At 37.0% G+C, this 22616-nt stretch overlaps 1 protein-coding gene across 4 annotated transcripts in view; it reads left to right on the forward strand.

Annotated features, from left to right (window-relative positions):
- LOC137632068 (uncharacterized) overlaps positions 1-22616 on the forward strand; it is a 53874-nt gene that overhangs the window by 24156 nt on the left and 7102 nt on the right. For 3 of the 4 annotated variants that reach the window (XM_068364045.1, XM_068364046.1, XM_068364048.1), the window contains 5 exons: positions 1083-1173; positions 2324-2488; positions 4580-4707; positions 4910-5002; positions 15553-15642. In XM_068364045.1, coding sequence (XP_068220146.1) covers positions 1083-1173; positions 2324-2488; positions 4580-4707; positions 4910-5002; positions 15553-15642 — 567 coding nt within the window. The remainder of the gene's footprint in view (positions 1-1082; positions 1174-2323; positions 2489-4579; positions 4708-4909; positions 5003-15552; positions 15643-22616) is intronic. The other variant, XM_068364047.1, reaches the window with a different exon arrangement.

The raw sequence follows: 22616 nt of genomic DNA on the forward strand, positions 1-22616 counted from the left end.
AACTTATCAGTCCTAACACCTGCACAGGGTTTTCTAGCTATATCCTTATGGGCTGGTTCGGTTTTGTTTACCCCACCTTATGAGAGACTGGAGCTTTAGCATCAGCAGTCCATCTACATAGCAATGGGCCATGTTAGCTGATGTAGAGGAGGTTGTGATCTCATCATTCTTTACTTCACCTTTCTCTCAGTTCTTTCTTGACACTCAAGAATAGCCTTTGGAAATTGAAGGCAAATGTTATGCGTTTCCAATTCTGACAGGACCATTGGCTTTGGACTACACTACCTTATAAAAGCTTTGTTTCCGACTCGTCACAGCCCCCAAGTACTTTACTCAAACATTTTGGCCTCCCATTTAAAGTTGATTTGCATATTACAAGCAAAATGAGTAACTAATATTCAGCCAGACAGATTTGTTTGCTTTGTACTTAACAAACAAAATGAATGTCTTCCATCCAATCAGACAGAACTGTTTTCTTTGTACTTTACAAACAAAATGAACGCCTTCCATCCAACCAGACAGATCTGTTTGCTTTGAACTTCATAAACAAAATGAGCATCTTCTATCCAACCAAACAGATCTGTTTGCTTTGAACTTTACTAACAAAACGACCATCTTATATGCAACCAGACAGATCTCTCTGCTTTGCATACAGCCTCCACAAAGAGTGTGGTTAGCTAGGTTGGTAGCGTCGTGGGCTAATGTTTCAGAGGTCCCGAGTTCGCGTCCCCGCTTAGGCGCGAATAGTGTGAGACCTTCTACCGGGGGTACTCCCCAGGGTGGCGCCTTGGGGTTAGGTTAGAGGGGGCTAGTGATAGTCCCAGCTGGCTCATGGTCACCCGAGGAGATGATGAAGGTCGTCTCAGGGGAGACCTAAAACCCGCAACTTTAACTTTAGGGGTTCCAAAGATATATATGAGATGAAGCAATATCCTCCTCTTGCCTAACAACAGAAGACATTATGCAAGGAGCATTGCAGACTGAAGTATGAGGAAAATTTGTATTTTTTTATGTAGAAAAACTTTACTTTGTGTTACAAGAAGTACCTAGTGGCTAAAGATGACGATTGTGTTCCATTTCAGAGCTTTAAAAGATGCTGAGAAGGCAATTAGAATAGCACCTCAGTGGCCTAAAGGACATTTTAGAAGAGGAACTTCGTTAAGGGGTTTAGGAGTAAGTATCCTTATGATATATATGTCTGTAGTGGAGTTGAAATAGAAAAATAACATAGAAATGTTATTTGATGATGTGTTCAATATCAAGAAATTTATTGTAGTTATAATAGAAGTGATAAGTGCGTAAAACAAACTATATTGTTTAATATATATATTATCGTTTACTGCCATAAATTTTGCTTATGTAAATAGAATTGAGATTAAAAATTTACAAAAATGACTAAAACAAATTAAATTTTTTATATATGTCATCTAATTCAATAAGTTTTTTTATCTAAATAAAACAGCTATCGAACTACAAAAGTGACTGCATTATCATATCGTATGGTATACAATAATGAATATTTTTGTGTGTAATATCAGGTAAAGAAACAATACAGTATTCATGTAATGTGTTTTTCAAGTATATTTGAATAGCATTTATATAATCTATGGCAAGAAATTATAAAACAATTAAAGAAGCTATTAACTTTAGGAATTTATACTTGTTGGCGAGGCTAATGAATTTATTACTTTTCTTAACCTTAGTATGGAGAAACCGCAGTTGCCAATCATTCTCCATTATTTTGAAGTGTTGAGAGTTAATTTTACCAGCGCTATCAAGTTTATTTTACTAGCGCTGTGTCATCTAAATTGCCAGTTGCTAGTAGTCTAGCCTAGCTTAGGGTAGGGGATTAGGGAAAAAATTAAATGAATTTTTGAGTTTGCTGGGCTGTAGCTCCTGACCCCAAGTTTTTGGCTTTTGAGTTAGGTAGCCTGGGGGCCCTAACTCCCAAAAATTTGGGAAGCCAATTTTAATTTATTTATTATTATTATTATTATTATTATTATTATTATTATTATTATTATTATTATTATTATTAGATAAGCTACAATCCTAGTTGGAAAAGCAGGATGCTATAAGCCCAAGGGTTCCAACAGGGTAAAATAGTCCAGTGAGTAAAGGAAATAAGGAAATAGATAAATTACGAGAGAAGTAATCAACAAATAACATGAAATACTCTAAAAAAAAGCAAGATTAAAGTAGATTTATTATATATAAACTATGAAAATTAGAAAAAAAAACAAGAAGAGAAATAAGACAGAATAGTGTGCTTGATTGTCCCCTTTTTGAGTTCATTGACATAACGCCACTTTTACTCTTCCAGAAATATATAGATGCCGAGTCTGCCTTTGAAGAAGTTCTTCGTTTAGATAAGGGTTGTCAAGAAGCTCAAGAAGAAATACGAAAAGTTAGAATAGTGCGTTTAGTAGAAATGGGATTTACAGAAAGACAAGCCAATAGTGCAATCAGAAAATATACTAATGTACAGGTGAGTGCGAGTGTCGTGTTTTGTTGTCGAGTTCGGTAATGTTTGTTGATGTTGTATGCTCGTCCTTACAATTTCTGTATGTTTGTGTGGACAAGCCCTATATTGTTGTTATTATTAGGCTGGGAGGAACATAGAGAGTAGAGGTCCCCTTTTTTGTTTTTGTTTCATTTGTGGACTAGCCCCTTACTATTATTATTAGCTGGAAAGAACATTTGTTTGGTGTCGGCTACCCCCCAAAATTGGGGGAAGTGCCTTGGTATATGTATTATTATTATTATTATTATTATTATTATTATTATTATTATCATTATTATTAGCTAAGCTAAAACCCTAGTTAGATAAGCAAGATGCTATAAGCCCCAGGGTTCCAATAGGGAAAATAGCCCAGTGAGGAAAGGAAATAAGGAAATAAATGAGGAAATTAATAAACGATATAAGAAATAATGAACAATTAAAATAAAATATTGTAAACACATTGTTATTATTGTTATTATTTGTTGTTGTTCTTGTTGTTGTTAGCTAAGCTAGAACCCTAGTTAGAAAAGCAAGATGCTATAAGCCCAAGGGTTCCAATGGGGAAAATAGCCCAATGAGGAAAGGAAATAAGGAAATAAATAAACGATTTAAGAAATAATGAACAATTGAAATAAAATATTTTAAATGCATTGTTATTGTTATTATTATTATTATTATGATTATTATTATTATTATTATTATTATTATTAGTTATAGTTGTTAGCTAAGCTAGAACCCTAGTTGGAGAAGCAGGATGCCATAAGCCCAAGGGCTCCAGTAGGGTAAGATAGTCCAGTGAGGAAAGGAAATAAGGAAATAAATAAATTGCAGAGCAGGAGGAGACTTCTTTATTGTCCAACACCGTAAATTATTAACTTATTTGAAAATATTTTGAAGCTATTCTTTCCTATTGTTTATTTAAGGGGCACCGCTGTATGTATTATGCACAGTAATTTATTTTGCAGGGTCTAATACGATAATAAAAGCAATTCTATATATTTACCTAAAAACATTATCTCCTCGCAATGAGAGGGATGCTTTGCATACTAGGAAATTTTATAATTATTGTCCTTAACCCTTTTACCCCCAGGCTATTTGGAACTTTCCAACCCTTAACCACCAGGGGTTATTTTTTTTCAAGCACATTTTGCAGTATATTTTTTTTAAATTGCTCTAACAGCCTTAATTTTCATCATAGAGAGGTCAGGTTGGTCTCATTCTCTTGGAAAATGTCTGAAGTTTCTCAAAAAATTATCAAAAATATGCAAAAAAAAATGTAAATAGCAGTTTTTTGCAAGGACGTACCAGTACGTCCATGGTGGTAAAGGGATGAGTTTTGTGAAACGTACCAGTACGTCATTTGGGGGTAAAAGGGTTAAAGATTCTTTTTATTTTTGATTTAGTACCAGCCGAACTCGGTTGAGTCCCTTGTCAGGCTGGGAGGAATGTAGAGAGGAGAGGTCCCCTTTTTTATTGACGTAGAGATGAGAGGTCCCCTTTTTTATTGACGTAGAGATGAGAGGTCCCCTTTTTTATTAACGTAGAGATGAGAGGGCCCCTTTTTTATTAACGTTGAGATGAGAGGTCCCCTTTTTTATTAACGTAGAGATGAGAGGGCCCCTTTTTTATTAACGTAGAGATGAGAGGGCCCCTTTTTTATTAACGTTGAGATGAGAGGTCCCCTTTTTTATTAACGTAGAGATGAGAGGTCCCCTTTTTTATTAACGTAGAGATGAGAGGTCCCCTTTTTTATCAACGAAGAGATGAGAGGGCCCCTTTTTTATTAACGTTGAGATGAGAGGTCCCCTTTTTTATTAACGTAGAGATGAGAGGTCCCCTTTTTTATTAACGTAGAGATGAGAGGTCCCCTTTTTTATTAACGTAGAGATGAGAGGTCCCCTTTTTTATTAACGTAGAGATGAGAGGTCCCCTTTTTTATTAATGTAGAGATGAGAGGTCCCCTTTTTTGTTTCATTTGTTTTGATGTCGGGTACCCCCCAAAATTGGGGGAAGTGCCTTGGTATATATATATGTATATATGTATTTATTAATTTATTATTACTGTTTCATCTACAGCCTGCCTTGGATGCCTTGTTAGCTGGGGAATTTAAAGAAACCTTGGACGACGTTTTTTATTCGGACGAAGAAGATGAATTTGTCAAACGCGTAAAAGTACCTCAAACCTCGAAGGATGTCAAAATGAAGTGAGGAATCGTCCTGTTTTCCAACACTAGCATTTAACTTAGCACGTTGACTTTTTACTATATTCTATATGTTTGATTTGTTAATGACACTATATGCTGATAACTATAATGTAAGGCTAGTGAATTGTAGCTTATTGGGTAATGAAATATGGTTGGCTATTGTTTATATGTATAGTTTTAAACTACAAAGGAAATTTTATAGAAATCAAGAGGAGTACCAACGCAGTAAAACCATTGGACAGTATGCAGTAGCAATTAATCCGCAAGCAAAATCGTACGGTGTGAGTAAAGAAATGTAGGTACAAATAGAAGTACTGTATTCTAAGCTGCTGAAAAAGTTGGGGGGGACATTAAGTGAAAGATAAATTGGGGGAAAATTTACCTTATTTCAATTATTCTTACCTTCGAATAGAAAAGGCTATTTACTGCAAGTGCAAAATTGACCTCCATTGAAATTTATGAAGTTTTCTATACCCCCTTTGTGGGACTGCTATGCTGTGTTGATTCGTCTGTTGGTTGATTACTGAAAGACAAGGCGAATGCAATTAACTTTTGTTTCGACATAGCATGAGTATATATACAGCCCGTTCCAAGCAAGAACGGCACAATGATTCAAGGATATAAAGACTTGAACAGGTTATCAGTGGGAAGGGAGACCGATAACGACAATATACAAAAAACAAATACCGTCACAGTGTACGAACGTGTGTGATACACGTGTGGTACAGCTGCCACCTGCCTGTCATGTACCAGGTGGCAAATGAAAGAAGAATTTTTTTTCCAGAATATGATGGTCCTCTTTCTTTCTCTCTTATTGTTTAACATTACTCAGGTTTTTTCCATCAGTGTATTACCAAGACATTGTCCTAATTGCAAGACTTTTGATAAGTTATACTTGAACACAGATATCCTCAATCTTTGTGCGTTTCTTGCTGGAGCTCCTCTTGTTCTTTAATCTTTTGTTGCGCTTAGTGTGTGGAACAAAATGACGATAAGGTATATCATCATCATCATCTCCTTCTATGCCTATTGATGCAAAGGGCCGTGGTTAGATTTATCCAGTGTCTGTCTTGAGTCTTGAGTTTTTCAATCAATACTTCTTCATTCATTACCAACTACTTCATGCTGCCTAGTCCTCAGCCATGTAGGCCTGGGTCTTGTAACTCTTCTAGTGCCTTGTGGAGCCCAGTTGAAAGTTATTTGCTTATCTTAAATTAGCCCAGCTAGACTAAAAGAAGAGAGATGCTAAACACCGTAAAGAAAACATTTTAAGCAGGTCCATCATATCTGACCAAGCTGTTTAGGTGTGGATGTAATCTTGAAGTTTTTCTGAAGAGTCTATTACTGTAAGTTGCCGATGATATTTTTTTTTAAAGGACTGTCATGAATGGCAGAGGCAAGGTACAGTGGCAGTGCAGTAGAAACTAACCAAGTGTGTGTGTAATACCCAAAATTTTTAGTATCATTTTAGTAGAGTAGATGTTCTTTTAGTAAAACTAGTTCAGTTTTAGATTTGGTTAGTAATTTCCTTGCATTCTTGCCATCGTTACACATTGTTGTTGATGAATAAAATATTTTGGTATTAGTTTCTGATAAAGGTAGCACAGTAGTTTAATCTCTCATTTTACCTTGACTAATACTAATTCTGTTTATTCTCAATCATTGATAATGCTCTATTTTATTAAAAGTTTTCAACCTGTGAAGGCCTTCAAACAAGATTGCTTATCTCTTCCCCCGCTACCTTAGTCTATCAAGACAAAGCTACATTTCTTGTTGATAACAGCGTGTTGTCATGTTCAATCTCAAGGTATTTGATACTTTCATTTATCAGACCATTTAAGACAAGGAGACAAATTTTGTGTGATCTTAACGTGTTATCTTACTAACGTTTTCAACAGCAGGAAATTTCATACTAATCTTTAGCCTCCTTGTTGGCGTCGTCTGTTCTTTTTACATCAGAAACCCAAGTCTTGAGACCGAGCCAGACCCACAGACACATTTCCCCCGGTCTTGATCTGTGATCTCTCTATCAGGATGTAGGGGGTGGGTCATCTTACTTAACTTTGTGCTAAAAACTGCGAGCTCTAGGAATTTAAAACTTTACTGTCTTATAGCTGATTGATTGTGTTCGTACCATTACCTTTTGAAAAGTTTACTTTGTCGCAAAGGACCTCAGAAGTTCTCATCCGTTCTCCCCTTGTCCTGTACTAAAGACATTAAGTATTTGAACTTATGTACTCTCCATTACTTCTCTATCCAACCTTAAACTCTCCCTTTCGTACCGTGCAGTGGTGATACACTTCTATACTGTCTTTGACCTTTTTATCCTTATTCATCTATCCATGAGTGCAGGTCTCCGTCTCTCCACACAATGCTGTCGTCTGCATATAAAGTGCTCCATGGCAGGCACCGTCTTTCTTACCACCTCTTTGTTATCTAACCTAGTGTTGAAAAATAAATTAGCTAAGTACTGATTCCTGGTTTAATACAACCCCCACCTTGATGCTTTCAGGCCCTCCAACACCTCTCCTTACTCTGGCATACACATTTTAATACATCTGAATATGTTTGCGGAGTTATATTTGCTACATCATTTCAGAGCCTATAAATATAAATGTAAGTATTCTTAGGAGTTGTACCAATTAATCATTGGTGGACAGGAATTTTTGAAATTAATTTTATGTCCTATTAAAGCTGTATATACATACATACATACATACATACATATACCAAGGCCCTTCCCCCAATTTTTGGGGGTAGCCGACATCAACAAATGAAACAAAACAAAAAGGGGACCTCTACTTTCTACGTTCCTCCTAGCCTGACAAGGGACTCAACCGAGTTCAGCTGGTACTGCTAGGGTGCCACAGCCCACCCTCCCCCGTTATCCACCACAGATGAAGCCTCATAATGCTGAATCCCCTACTGCCGCTACCTCCGCGGTCATTTAAGGCATCGTGTTGAATTGCAAAGGTATACAATACTGTACTTCGAAAGCATGTGCTGGTGATTATGCGCATGTAGAATATACTTTATTTTGGGTATCGTGAGCGCCGAGACGATGTTTTTTGAGGTCGAAGGTTGTGGTAGCCTGTTGATAAACATCCCTGATTGACACTGTTAAAAAGGGTGCGAGACCCACCTAAGCTCGACAGTTTCTGGTCTGTAACCTCACCATCCCTTTGAGCTAGGGATTGGGGATTTAGGGAAGCCCATGAGTTTACCTGCTGAGTTGTCAATAGCTATTGCCTGGTCCTCCCTGGTCCTATCTTGGAGAGGAGCCTTGTTCTTCCGTTACTTCTGCCATTCTTGAGTAACCTTTAAACCAAATTGGTTTTGTGGCACTGTTTCTGAATATACTTAGTATACCGTTTCTTAATCCTTTTACCCCCAATGGACGTACTGGTACGTTTCACAAAACTCATCCCTTTACCCCCATGGACGTACAGGTACGTCCTTGCAAAACACTTTCTATTTACATTTTTTTGCATATTTTTGATAACTTTATGAGAAATTTCAGGCATTTTCCTAAAGAATGAGACCAACCTGACACCTCTATGACAAAAATTAAGGCTGTTAGAGCAATTTAAAAAAATTATATAGCAAAATGTGCTTGAAAGTTAAACATACCTTGGGGGTAAAAGGGTTAAGGAACTCATGCCTCTAGGCGAGTCTCTCTTACCTTTATTAAAACTTAGTGCACATGATATCAGAGCTGTAGCCAGGTTTTGACAGGAGCTGAGTTGCTAACTACCTTTTTTTCTTTTTTGCTTATTTAAATAGGACCTTGTACAAATTTCAAGATGTACATTATGTAGCCTTGCCCTTATAATTGTGGTTGGGAATGTTTTCAAATACCCATAGCTGTAATATTCCTATGAACTACAGTTTTGGCATCAATGACCTTAGATGTCAGGATGCCAGAAAATCTCTAATCAATCAATCAAATCAATGAACTACAGTATATTAATTAGGATATGATTTTAAATGTGACATCGGTAAAATTTTTATTTTATGTTATGATCCAGCTAATTTTATAATTCAATTGTTTTAATTCTTGTTCTTAGCTATAGTATATTTATCTCTCTCTCTCTCTCTCTCTCTCTCTCTCTCTCTCTCTCTCTCTCTCTCTCTCTCTCTCTCTCTCTCTCTCTCTCTCTCTCTCTCTCTCTCTCTTTTTTTTTTCAAGGTTTTTGTCTAGGTTATCATTGGCACTTGCAGTAAATAACCTCGTTTATTTGAAGGTTAGTATGGAAATAATAAGATTTCAGTTTAAAATTCCTGTTGTTGTTGCTGCTGTTGTCTCTTCCTGATCACATTAGCTTTTAAATGGATAGAACACATGGGAATAAGGAGGAGAAGGAAAGTGGGGGAGAAAAGGACAAAAGCCTTATACTTTAGAAGGAGAAAGGCAGATGTAGCATAGTCTGTCACAACCGGTTGCTCGGGTTTTAGGAGAGAAAAGTTGTCCAAAACTTCATAAGAGATGCAAATAGTGTCTCGGCACTGTAGCCAGGCATGAGTTCGTCCTCACTGTAGCCAGGCATGAGTCCGTCCTCACTGTAGCCAGGCATGAGCTCGTCCTCAATAGCATCCTGGTTGAGGGATGAAGGATGCATGAATATTTCAAGGAGCCTTGCAAGGACGTCAGAGCCACAATATCGGCTGTGAGACCTCAAAAATTTGTCATGTAATTGTATTTCTTATACACTTCCTGTACTTCCTGTAGGACTCCAGGTGATGTCAGAAAATTTAACGTTACAGAAGGTCCTTGACTTATAAACGTTTGGAGATACAAACACAAATTTAACTTGAAATAACAAAAGTAGTCGGAGGTAGAACGGCACCTCGTAGTTCCCGGGGGGATATTGAAGAAGGAGAGGTCTAACTGGTGAGGGACCTATGGCTGTGGTTCTAACACGCCCCAGTTGCTATACCGACACTCATTTGAGTGAGCGAGCATCATTTTTCTCTGGTATATTGAGCAGTATTTATGCCTTAGAAATGGTGCTACAGTATAAGGAGCATTTCACTGGGCGACACAGGTTCCTTGCCCAGAAATAGAATTTTCCTTCGTCAAAATCCCTTTAGTAATAACCTGATGTCTATTTCATATGAAACCTGACTATTTGGTGACACTTGTAGCTGGAAATCATAGGGATTGGATTCAGGTTAGGCTAAAATTTAACATAATTCAACTTACAAAAAGCTTCTTGGAACCATTTAAGTTTGTAATTTGAGGACTCCATGTACTAAGGCAAGGGCAACGGACTGTAATCTAATATATCGTGTGCCGTTGATCCTGCGTAACCTAAGATCAATGTATGATCTAACATAAGCGTAGGAAAGGATGTAAAATAATGTTTTAAAGGGTTTAGTTACTACAGTCATTGCTCTAAAGTTTTAGCTGTACTAGAAATGAGATTAGGAGTCATATAGTATGTACAAGAATGAAGAATAAATATACATTTTGGATGGCAGACAAAGGAGGTTAAAAATACCAGATAAGTAGAAATACCATCGTGGCTATAGGTCGTGTCCACCTTCAAAATAAAATGCTTTAAAGTGAAGTTTAATAATGAGAAATAGTTAAAGGCTAGTAGGTTTTTAATGGCTTATAATTATAAGGGAATTAAGCTACAATATGCTAAAGGAAAAAAAGAGGGTAAAAGGTATTAGGTCCATATGACGTTCTTTGGACTTTGGGTATAGTTACCTGGTTATCAGTTCCAGTGGTCCTAGCATGAATATCAAAAGGATTACAAAAATGAGGAAGGCAGACTTGGCATCCATCTTTTGTTAGCTTTTTTGCTTTATATTTTCAATGTTTAACCAAGGCCCTTCGTAAGAAATTAGGCTTTGTCAAAGGAGCTCTGCTCGTCAAATGTTGGCCAAACAGTATCTTCGTTTGGCTTATACATCTATATTGTATTATCAATTCATAAAATCCTTGAAAGACAGCTACAATATATTGAGGCTATAAAATTACGTGAGGAATATGCCTGCAATCTTGTGAGGCCAAGGAGGTTGTTAGGCTATTGGGAGCGTTTGCCCATAGGCTGTGCTTATGCCTTTTAGATTATGCTTAGCATAGATTTGCTCTCTAGCTATATACAGTATTAGTGAGAGTTATTTTAAGCCTAATATATTGCAACTTTAATGTAGTAAGGAAGGTTACACAGTATGGTAGGAAGAATGCGTATTTAGGAACTGCTACAGTCTATGTTGAAAATGATTAATGTTGGCTGTAATGTGCAACCACAGGAGAATGGAGAAGTGACAATAGTACATGCAGTGTAGGCTTAGTTATACAATATTGTACTTACACTTTTAAAGGTGCTTTATATTTATATAACTAAATATTGAAGTAAAGAAATCTCGGGGAAAATATAAGAGTTACGAGGACAGGGGGAGGCTAGCATATCTACATGAGGACACAGTTACACAGTAGTTTAAGCGATTTTTGTTCCTACTCGTACACAAACTTTTCATCCTTTAAAATAGGGAATATCTGTAACATGAGCTGGAGTGGTTATTGAATTAGGTAACTTCTTTCTTTAGCCATAACAAATACAGGTGTACTGCTGCGGCCTTACCAGTCTTTCATACTTATTATAATTTTCAGGAAGATGATGATTGTTTTTCAATCATGTTTCTGGTTATGGTGGCTACTTCTTTCTTCTTTCTCTACAAGCTTGTCCCTATTTAGGGTCATTGTAATGGTTCTTCAACACATTTCTCCATTTCCGTCGGTCCAGTGCATCTTCCTCGCTTAATCCCAACTCCCTCATGTCTTTTCACCCCGTAAGAATGGGAGTATTTTCGTAAATGGGACGGAAAGGATGAGTGTCACCACCGCTTTATGGCAAGACCGGCGATAGACTCGCACTCCATACACTACATGCACTTCTTGTTAGGGCTAGATTATTAGCGCCACACACTCGGTATGCACTTCTCGCTGTGGTATGATTATTAGCAGTTATTGTATGCAGAATGCAGGTCAATGCTTCTTGCCGAGTGGTAGTCTTACACTTTGAGGTAAAGAAGAGTGCCAAATCTTCTCCGATATCTGGCTTGGCAATGCCCATGATGATGTCGAAGATTTATAGCTCCTTTCAATACTATCTAGTTCCCCTATGGTTGAGGCTCAAGTGTATATGCCAATAGCTCGGTCTCTGGGGAGTATGTGGCTGGAGCGTGGATATCTTCTGTGATGAGTTTTTCAGTGTGGTGGAGTATGGAGGGCCTTAGGGATCGCCACACCCCAGCAAGTCCTGGAAGCTCTCAAGTCGCCATGCAGGGCGTCACCGATGAGTTTCAACTAAGGAAAGCTTGGCGAAGAATGCACTCAAAGATGTTCACATCCTTTTTCTTACTTTAGTAGCATGCTTACAATTTCTCTACTTTTGCTTTTGGTGTTCTGATAATGGCTCAAGTAGTTACACAACTCTCATACCAAGACAGAAAGCACCTTGGCTGTAGTAATGTGTAGATGTGATTCTGGATTGAATGGTAGAGTGATTGGCTCTTCTGTACTGCTACACTTCTTGGCACCATTCGTCTAATTGGAGAGGGACCTCTGGTAGTGGTATCACTCGCCCCAGTTTTAATACCCACACCCTTTAGGGGTGAGCGAGCTGGGTATATTCCTGGCATTCCATGCAACTTTTTTCTCTGGTGTATTTAGCAGTATTTATACCTTTGAAATGGTGCTTTAAGTAGCATTTCACTGGGCGACACAGGTCCTTTTCCCAGATAATAGATTTTTCCTTGGTCAAAATCCCTTTATTAGGGGGAGGATGGTAGAAGGAGTACCATCCCATTTGTCATATGCCAGATTGCGTCTCCCCTCCGGTAGGTGATTCCTTCTTTGGCAACATAATTTTGTACATGAATAGCAGGTTGGGCCTAACGGACTACTCGTCCTTATGATGAGTAGATAAAGGGTTGATGGATTATAGGGAAGAAAGAGAACTAACCAGTTCAGTTCTAGGGGAACTTCCTACTCGCCAATATGAGATTCTCCCTATTTTAAAGGATACAAGGTTCATGTGCACATAGGAACAAATGCAAAATTTTAAAAGTATTTTGTACTTTTCCTATCTATAGAAATCTGAGTCCTTTATAGTTAAACATCCCTGGTATCCCACCAGAACTACCCTTATAAGATCTGAGTCGAAGGTCTCAAGGGATGGAATCTTTGCCAGAGGAATTGGGGTTTCTCGTCTAAGTGATCCACCTGTTGTTAACTACCTCGTTAACGAATTCAAAATCCTTAACAGCTTACTTTGATACATGATACAGAGTTCCCTATTGTAAAGGTCATGTTTGTATAGGTAGGAAAAATACAAATTACTTAATAGAATGTTTTATAATCAACAAAGATCAGTGTAGATGAGTGTTATAGTAGATCAGTTGGGAAAAACAAAAAAAGGGCAGGATAAAACATTATTACATTTATTGAAGAACATTGTAAATCAGGTATGTTTTAGATGTAGATCAGAAAAGGAAATATGAACACAAGTAGGCTTTGGCTTCGGACAGAAAGCTGGTTTTAAAACGTTTAAGTAAACCTTAATATACAATGCCATATGCTTTGAGCAAAATAAGTCCATCCACGCATTTGTATCGTTTAGAAGAGGAAAGAAAGGTGAAAACAGGGTTACATTAACTCTTGAAAATATTGTCTGCAAATCTATACGCAATTTCTTTAGCTTAACCGGTCACAGGACAGAAAATTGGTTTTAAAACTTGAGGAACACTTAATATACAATGCTACATGCTTTGAGCAAAATAAGTCCGTCCACGCATTTGTATCGTTTAGAAGAGAAAGGGAAGGTGAAAACAGGATTAAATTAACCCTTGAAAATAGTTACCTGCAAATCTATACGCAATTTCTTTAGATTAACTGTTCACAGAAGTAATATCATTCTAGCTGAAGTTGATTTTTCCTGAACAAATTACTTGGTAAACCAAAATTATCACTTAGTAATTTATAAGTACAACACTGTACAGTTGGAGACAGGTATTCCTAGTACACCAAACTCTGAAGACTTGCACCCAGCCACACCCTTACTGCGCAGAGAGGGGACTTTTTGTCCCGCACACCACCTCCACAGGATACACTTCTTTGGAGAGAGGTGTACCAGAGCCTTCTGTATTTAACTGTATATATGGGATTTTAGAACATCGTATGTAGGATTTCTGGTATAAGGAATACGAAAAGTTCATATTCATCACCTTTAGAATTATAGGATTTTAGAACATCGTAAATATAGGATTTCAAGTATAAGGAATACGAAAAGTTGATATTCGTCACCTTTAGAATTATAGGATTCTAGAACATCGTAAATGTAGGATTTCAAGTATAAGGAATACGAAAAGTTGATATTTGTCACCTTTAGAATTATAGGATTTTAGAATATTGTAAATGTAGGATTTCTGGTATAAGGATACGAAAACAGTTTATATTCATCACCTTTAGAATTATGGGATTTTAGAACATCGTAAATGTAGGATTTCAAGTATAAGGAATACGAAAAGTTAATATTCATCATCTTTAGAATTATAGGATTTTAGAATATTGTAAATGTAGGATTTCAAATATAAGGAATACAAAAAGTTCATATTCATCACCTTTAGAATTATAGGATTTTAGAATATCCTAAATGTAGGATTTCAAACATAAGGAATACGAAAACAGTTCATATTCATCACCTTTAGAATTATAGGATTTTAGAATATCCTAAATGTAGGATTTCAAACATAAGGAATACGAAAACAGTTCATATTCATCACCTTTAGAATTATAGGATTTTAGAATATCCTAAATGTAGGATTTCAAACATAAGGAATACAAAAACAGTTTATATTCATCACCTTTAGAATTATAGGATTTTAGAATATCCTAAATGTAGGATTTCTGGTATAAAGAATACGAAAACAGTTCATATTCATCACCTGTAGAATTATAGGATTTTAGAATATTGTAAATGTAGGATTTCAAATATAAGAAATACGAAAACAGTTCATATTCATCACCTTCAGAAATCTAGGACGACGTGGCATTCGCACGAGACGGGGCAGGTCGCGTTCTAGCGAAGGCTCTAGTTTTAACCCCTTACCCAATCCTATTAGTTCAGGTCTTTGAGCATCCTCGATCTCCTAGACTGCTTAGTTATCTTTCTGTGTGGTGTGCATGAATTATGTATGTTCTTCATTAAATGTGGTATTGTACTTCTTTTCTTTTTCCTTTTACTAATGTCCTATGCAGCATTCATTCAAATTTAGTTTACACTAGATATTTAGTTTGATGTAAGTTTACGCAATGTTGTGTATAGCATATATTCTGTTTCTTTTTAAGCCTTTTTTTGTACAGTAATTGTAATTATTTATAGTTATTACATGGCAGAATTTTAAAGTATTATAGCTAAGTAACGGGGAGGGAAAATGAATCGCTTAGGGTATACATTTGACAAGTCACAAATTTCTTGATAATTGGATGTTTAATCATTTACAATAGTTATGTGTATATAATCAAAGGTTAATGTCATTAGTGGTGTGTAAAATATTCTCTATACAGTAGAAATTCTTTATAAAAAATCAATGTTTCTTGATGGTGCGTAAAATATTCTTTATACAGTAGAAATTCTTTATAAAAAATCAATGTTTCTTGATGGTGCGTAAAATATTCTTTATACAGTAGAAATTCTTTATAAAAAAATCACTTTCATGATCTGTTTTGCATAGTTTTATAGATTGAAAATATTATTTGACCATAACCAGAAATGTTCGTTTCCTTTGTGAGCATAAAATTGTAACCATTTTATTTATTTTCTTTTCCAGTCCAAGAAATCCTGAAGGTTTGACATCGTTATGGGTCGGAAATGTCTTACCAGAGGTCACTGAAAAAATGCTTAGCCAGTTATTTTCCAAGTGAGTATAGAACGTACAATGTTGAAGGTCCTTAATTTACAAACTTTCGACTTGTATCGGAGATACAAATAAGACCATCTGAAATCATAGATCAGATAATATATCAAAAGTTCATAATGGAATATTGTAGTAAAACAATTTTATATAATTTAATCCATTAAGCAAGATGGTATTTTCAACATGAAAAGGGACTTTTTGTTGACTTTTGCAGTTGAAAATCGTAGCCATTTGAAGCCTACCCTAGGTCAGAATTTAAGAAAAATACTTTAAAAACGTTTCAACTTGCAAACAGCTTTTTGGAACCTATTAACTTTGTAAGTCGAGGACATTCTTTGGTAGATTTACAGTAGTAAACTATAGTCACTTTCTTTAGCTATGTAAATTTGCACCGACTCACAGCGGTGCCCTTTTAGTTCGGAAAAGTTTCCTGATCGCTGATTGGTTGGACGAGATAATTCTAACCAATCAGCAATCAGGAAACTTTTCCGAGCTAAAAGGGCACCGCTGCGAGTTGGTGCAAATCTCCTTCGATAAAAGAAATGGACTATAGCAGGTAAGACTCACCTTAAACCCACCTGAGTGTGTATAGTAGTCTAGCCTAAGGTAGGCTAGCGACTGTTCGAATGCACTGTTATTAACCCGAAAATTATCTACTGATGCGGAAAGCTATGTATAACATACATAGGTATTTTACTATGGCAGACTTCCTGCTCATAAAGCTTTAATACAAATGGTAAAGGATCTTAAACTAGGGTATTTCCGATATGTTGGTTTTTAATTATTTTGCTCTGCCTCAAATATACAATATGTCCAATGTACAATTTGCCCAAGGTATTTATAACATTACCACAGAAAAATATATGCTTATGCCTCACCAGTAGGCTTTAACCCTTTTACCCCCAAAGGACGTACTGGTACGTTTCACAAAAGCCATCCCTTTACCCCCATGGACGTACCGGTACGTCCTTGCAAAAAAATGCTATAAAAATTTTTTTTTTCATATTTTTGATAATTTTTTGAAAAAATTCAGACATTTTCCAAGAGAATGAGACCAACCTGGCCTCTCTATGACAAAAATTAAGGCTGTTAAAGCAATTTAAAAAGAATATACTGCAAAATGTGCTGGGAAAAAAATAACCCCCTGGGGGTTAAGGGTTGGAAATTTCCAAATAGACTGGGGGTAAAAGGGTTAAAAACCTTTCAACTTGCAAGCAGATTTTTGGAACCCATTAACTTTGTAAGTTGAGGACATTCTTTGGTAGATTTACAGTAGTAAAATAGCAGGTAAGACTCACCTTAAACCTACCTGAGTGTGTATAGTAGTCTAGCCTAAGGTAGGCTAGCGACTGTTCGAATGCTCTGTTATTAACCCAAAAATTATCTACTGATGCAGAAAGCTATGCATACATACATAGGTATTTTACTATGGCAGACTTCCTGCTCATAAAGCTTTAATACAAATGGTAAAGGATCTTAAACTACGGTATTTCCGATATGTTGGTTTTTAATTATTTTGCTCTGCCTTAAGTATACAATATGTCCAATGTACAATTTGCCCAAGGTATTTATAACATTACCAGAGAAAAAGATATGCTTATGCCTCACCAGTAGGCTTAAATTTTCTACAGAAAAGACAAAAGCTGTCTTGTAACCTTGTTTTAAGAAGGTATTAGACAGAGGGTGGGAGGGTGGGCTGTGACACCCTAGCAGTACCAGCTGAGCTCGGTTGAGTCCCATGTTGGGCTGGGGGGAACGTGGGGAGTTGAGGTCCCCTTTTTGTTTTTGTTTCTTTGTTGATGTCGGCTGCCCCTCAGGATTGGGGGAGGTGCCTGGGTATATGTATGTATGTATGTATTAGACGGAAAGCTTTACGATTTTGAACTCAAAAGGGAGAAGTATTCGGATCCCAATCAACCCAATTGAAATTCATAGACGGAAATTTAAACTGGAAGCCACACACTAATACATGAATGCCAAAAGCAAAAATTGCTTTAAACCTGACATAAAAAGCTAACACATGCAATATGGGGAGCTGACAGATCTACCCTAATGTTACTATAGTATATAAAGCAACTGTTTTATTTATTCTAGACTATGGCAGCCAAATAAATAGCTCGGCATCACATGCAGTATTTAAAAGAGCTTAGATCCCATTCACAGTGAAGGACTCAGAATCTGCACTGGAATATTCAAGTCCTCCAAAATATTAGCACGAGCTTAAAGTGGCGACCCTCGTCTCTCCCCTCAGCGTGACTTAGTAACCGTGCGAAGTGCCATAAAAGTTTCAGGCAAGTGATGCCCCCAATCCCTTAGCTCCACCCACTGCTACTTCCTCTTCTTTCCTCTTTGCTGTCCAACTTCTAATTCATACCAGAGTACAACTATCGGGATATCCCTCAGTTAAGTCTTTGTGCTCAGTGTCCTTTCCTGAGTCATAGCACCTGGCCGTGTGGCCCACTTTCCACTAAATTCAAATAAGAGATATTTTCTAATCAAAACGACATTTTTGTAAACAAACATACACCACTTTTCAAAAGTATAGCTAACAGAATTTCTAAATCAATAGATGTATACTTAATCCCCTTTGGATTACACATATATTGTAGTGTTGTATGTATGTTTGTGTGCATGCACTAGCCTCATTAGTCCAAAAATTATGCATGTACTCCTGAACGTCCTAAGCAACATGCAAGTCGTGAAGACCCAGACGATGGTATTCATACTGACGGATCCAAGTCTTCCTGTGGTGTAAGACCTTGTGCAATGTTATCAAAAAGGGGCAAACTAGTTTTCTTTACAAAATAACACACTCGTGTTCATGGTAGAGTTATCTGTAATATGGTCATCAGCCAGGATTACGGAGAAACGTGCCACCATAAAAAAGGGATTTTGAAAAAGGAAAAATCTATTTTTGGGCGAGGAACCTGTGTCGCCCAGTGAAATGCTCCAATAGCATCATTTCTAAGGCATAGTTATTGCTGAATATACCAGAGAAATAAAAAGAGATGCATGGAATGCCAGGAATAAACCTAGCTCGCTCACTCTGTGAGTGTCGGTATAGAAAACTGGGGCGTGATTGAACCACGACCATAGATCCCTCACCAATTAGACCTCTCCTTCATCAACATCCCCCTCCACCCCTACATCTCCCCGCCCCTTATCTTCATTCCTCCATCAGCACCTGGGTTGGTCAGACGTGTTTTATTTTGCTCTGTGTTTTCAGGCTGAAAGTGCTTTAGACCAAACTGGCAGAGACAGTAATTCAAGAACTACGAACCCAGGGAATTCAAATAGTAGCTTACCTGGACAACTGGCTCATCTGGTCAGACGACGTCGAGAACTGCCTGACGGCAACAAACAGAGTGTTAAACTTCCTTCGACAGTTGGGGTTCCAGGTCAACCTCGAAAAATCCCGCCTGGTCCCGGAGACCAAGTTTCAATGGCTGGGATTACAATGGGATCTACGTTCCCATACGCTACGTCTCCCGAAGGCCAAGAGGGCAGAAATAGCAAAGAACACGAAACGTTTTCTCAGGGACAAATTAACGTCCAGAAGAAATCAAGAGAGAATCCTGGGCTCCTTGCAGTTCGCCTCCGTGACAGATATTGTTCTGAAGGCCAAAATGCTTTAGAAGCCCTTGGAAACTATTTTCCTAAAATTCCCTTTCATTTTCATGAATCTTATCTCTTGGGCACGTTGCTGATATCCGAGAATTGTAAACTTTTTGACTGGAACAAAAAGTAAAGTTTCTCTTCTTTGTGCCCCGTCTCCCCGTCTGGAGTCCCCAGGATCCAGTACTCTGGGCAGATTCCATGCTTAGTGGCTCAGTAACTCATCCCACCTTTGGGTTCTTGCTATATCTCGGTGGAGAGAAAGGTTCAGAGTTTACAATGGTGTTCTTTATGTATCAAGAGTGCTAATTAAACTGTGTTTGTTTTTTCAGACTTGATTATGCATCTTCGTATTTGTTTTCAAAATGATGGCTAATTTTTGCTTTTGGGAACCACTCCATGTTTACTGTGTAGATGCAATGTCCTCCTAGAAATATACTATAAAGAAGATTCGTTTTCTTGTTTGGATAAATATATCACAGAATTGTATAATGGTTTAATTTTATAGTTTAGTAGCCAGGCATTTACTTTTCTGTACAGTTGTGCGTTTCCTTCTATATCAAGAGGCAGACCTTTGTTATGCATTATAGTAACCTAGTTCATCGTACCAGTTATTATTATTATTATTACTAGCCAAGCTACAACCCTAGTTGGGAAAGCAAGATGCTATAAGCCCAAGGGCTCCAACAGGGAAAAATAGCCCAGTGAGGAAAGGAAATAAGGTAATAAATAAATGATGAGAATAAATTAACAATATATCATTCTAAAAACAGTAACAGCATTAAAACAGATATGTCCTATATAAACTATTAACAACGTCAAAAACAGTTAGATTAAGTATCTTATCTATCTGCCATGGCACTTCCCCAATTTTGGCAGGTAGCCAACATCAAAAAGAAACAAAAGATGATTTTTTCTCGTTATAAAATGAAACTTAATAAGAAAAATAGAATTCCTTTATAGGAGCAGTATTGTATCACTAAACGTTTTAAACGGAATTCATTGTCTATCTATCTGCCATGGCACTTCCCCAATTTTGGCAGGTAGCCAACATGAAAAAGAAACAAAAGATGATTTTTTCTCGTTATAAAATGAAACTTAATAAGAAAAAATAGAATTCCTTTATAGGAGCAGTATTGTATCACTAAACATTTTAAACGGAATTCATTGTCTATCTATCTGCCATGGCACTTCCCCAATTTTGGCAGGTAGCCAACATCAAAAAGAAACTAAAGATGATTTTTTCTCGTTATAAATTGAAACTTAATAAGAAAAAATAGAATTCCTTTATGGGAGAAGCATTGTATCCACCAAACGTTTTAAACAAAATCCATTGTAATCTGAGGACTTGATATCAAAACTAAACTTTTATTGTAAATGTTAAGTTTTCCTACGTTTATACAACCTATTGTCCTTTAGCATAGGGATATGTCTTCACTGAAAGGGCCACTGAATCATTAGAAAGTAGTTGGTTAGCAATAGGACGTGTCAGAGAATAGCTATTTTTGTTTGTCGCCATCACGGTTACAGACGTACTGTTGCATTCTCTCGACTGATGCATCTTTACGTATGTTTATTTGATAGATAAATTTTGAAGCATTTTTATGAGCTCTCCCGCCTGGTCAACAAAAGAGCATTTGCTCCAACTTTGAACTTTTGAATCAGTAGAACTTCAAAAGTTCAAAGTTGGAGCAAATGCTTATTTGTTGACCAGGCGGACATGAGTCTTTTTATATTTTATTTATGACATATTTGTTTTTGATGTTGTTAATAGTTTATATATGACATATCTGTTTTGATGTTGTTGCCTTTTTTAGAATGATTTATTGTTAATTTGTTCTCTTCATTTATTTATTTCCTTATTTCCTTTCCTCACTGGGTTATTTTTCCCTATTGGGGCCCTTGGGCTTATAGCATCTTGCTTTTCCAACTAGGGTTGTAGCTTGGATAGTAATAATAATAATAATAATAATAGTACGCGGAATTGTACCGAAAAGTAAACGTGCAAAATAAAATCTGAAATGAAATCTGCCCCTATTAGTTTGTATTCCAAGGAGAAGATACAAACCCAAGATGGGGTAGCTGTGGCCTGATTGGTAACGTCTCTGCCTGGTGTTTGCCAGTCGGGGGTTCGAGTCCTGCTCAGACTCCTTAGTGCCGTTAGTGTCTGCAACCTTACCATCCTTGTGAGCTAAGGTTGGGGGGTTTGGGGGGAGCCTAAAGGTCTATCTGCTGAGTCAGCAGCCACTGCCTGGCCCTCCCTGGTCCTAGCTTGGGTGGAGAGGGGATTTGGGTGCTAATCATATATGGTCAGTCTCTAGGGCATTGTCCTGATTGCTAGGACAATGTCACTGTCCCTTGCCTCTGCCATTCATGAGCGACCTTTTAAAACCTTTAAACCTTTATAGTCTCTAGCCATGAGGTACCATCGACCGATTGGGGGTTAGTTACGGTAGCACTATTCAACCCTTTTACCCCCAAAGGACATACTGGTACGTTTCACGAAACACAACCCTTTACCCCCATGGACGTACCGGTACGTCCCTGCCAAAAAATGCTATTGACAATTTTTAAAAAAATTTTTTGATAATTCTTTGAGAAAATTCAGGCATTTTCCAAGAGAATGAGACCAACCTGACCTCTCTCTGACAAACATTAAGGCTGTTAAAGCAATTTGAAAAATATATACTGCAAAATGTGCTTGAATAAAAAATAACCCTTGGGGGTTAAGGGTTGGAAATTTCCAAATAGCCTGGGGGTAAAAGGGTTAACACAACTTCTCTAAGGATTTGATAGATATTCATTCTGTGCTCGCTGAAGACTCTGGTTTCTATAGCTAGGAAAAATACAAATTACTTTTTGAAATGTTATTTCGAAACGTTCTATTTTAATTTGGGTGACCAGAGAAGGTTGAAATTTTGTAGGTCTTCTTATATACAGTACTAGTGTTCTTGTATTAATAAAATCATAAGCTTCTTAGGAGTTTTTAATTATTGCAATAATCCCTCGGCTATTGCATGTTATGTTTCGAGCTGAAAAATCTCAAATTCGATACAGAAATCTATAGTATTTTTTCATTATTTCTATAATTTTCATATCTTTTTGTTATTTTTATAAATATAAGCATTTATAAGCCAAAAAAAAACTATTTTCGAGAACAAAATTATTAAAATATGGAAAATATAACACTTATCTACCCTCAAAACCCCGTGATATAAAAAGATTAGTTTGCAATTTAGATTTACATACATACATACATATACCAAGGCACTTCCCCCAATTTTGGGGGGTAGCCGACATCAACAAATGAAACAAAACAAAAAGGGGACCTCTACTCTACGTTCCTCCCAGCCTGACAAAGG

The sequence above is a fragment of the Palaemon carinicauda genome, chromosome 40, assembly GCF_036898095.1.
Source record: "Palaemon carinicauda isolate YSFRI2023 chromosome 40, ASM3689809v2, whole genome shotgun sequence".
In the NCBI taxonomy this organism is placed as follows: Eukaryota; Metazoa; Arthropoda; class Malacostraca; order Decapoda; family Palaemonidae; genus Palaemon; species Palaemon carinicauda.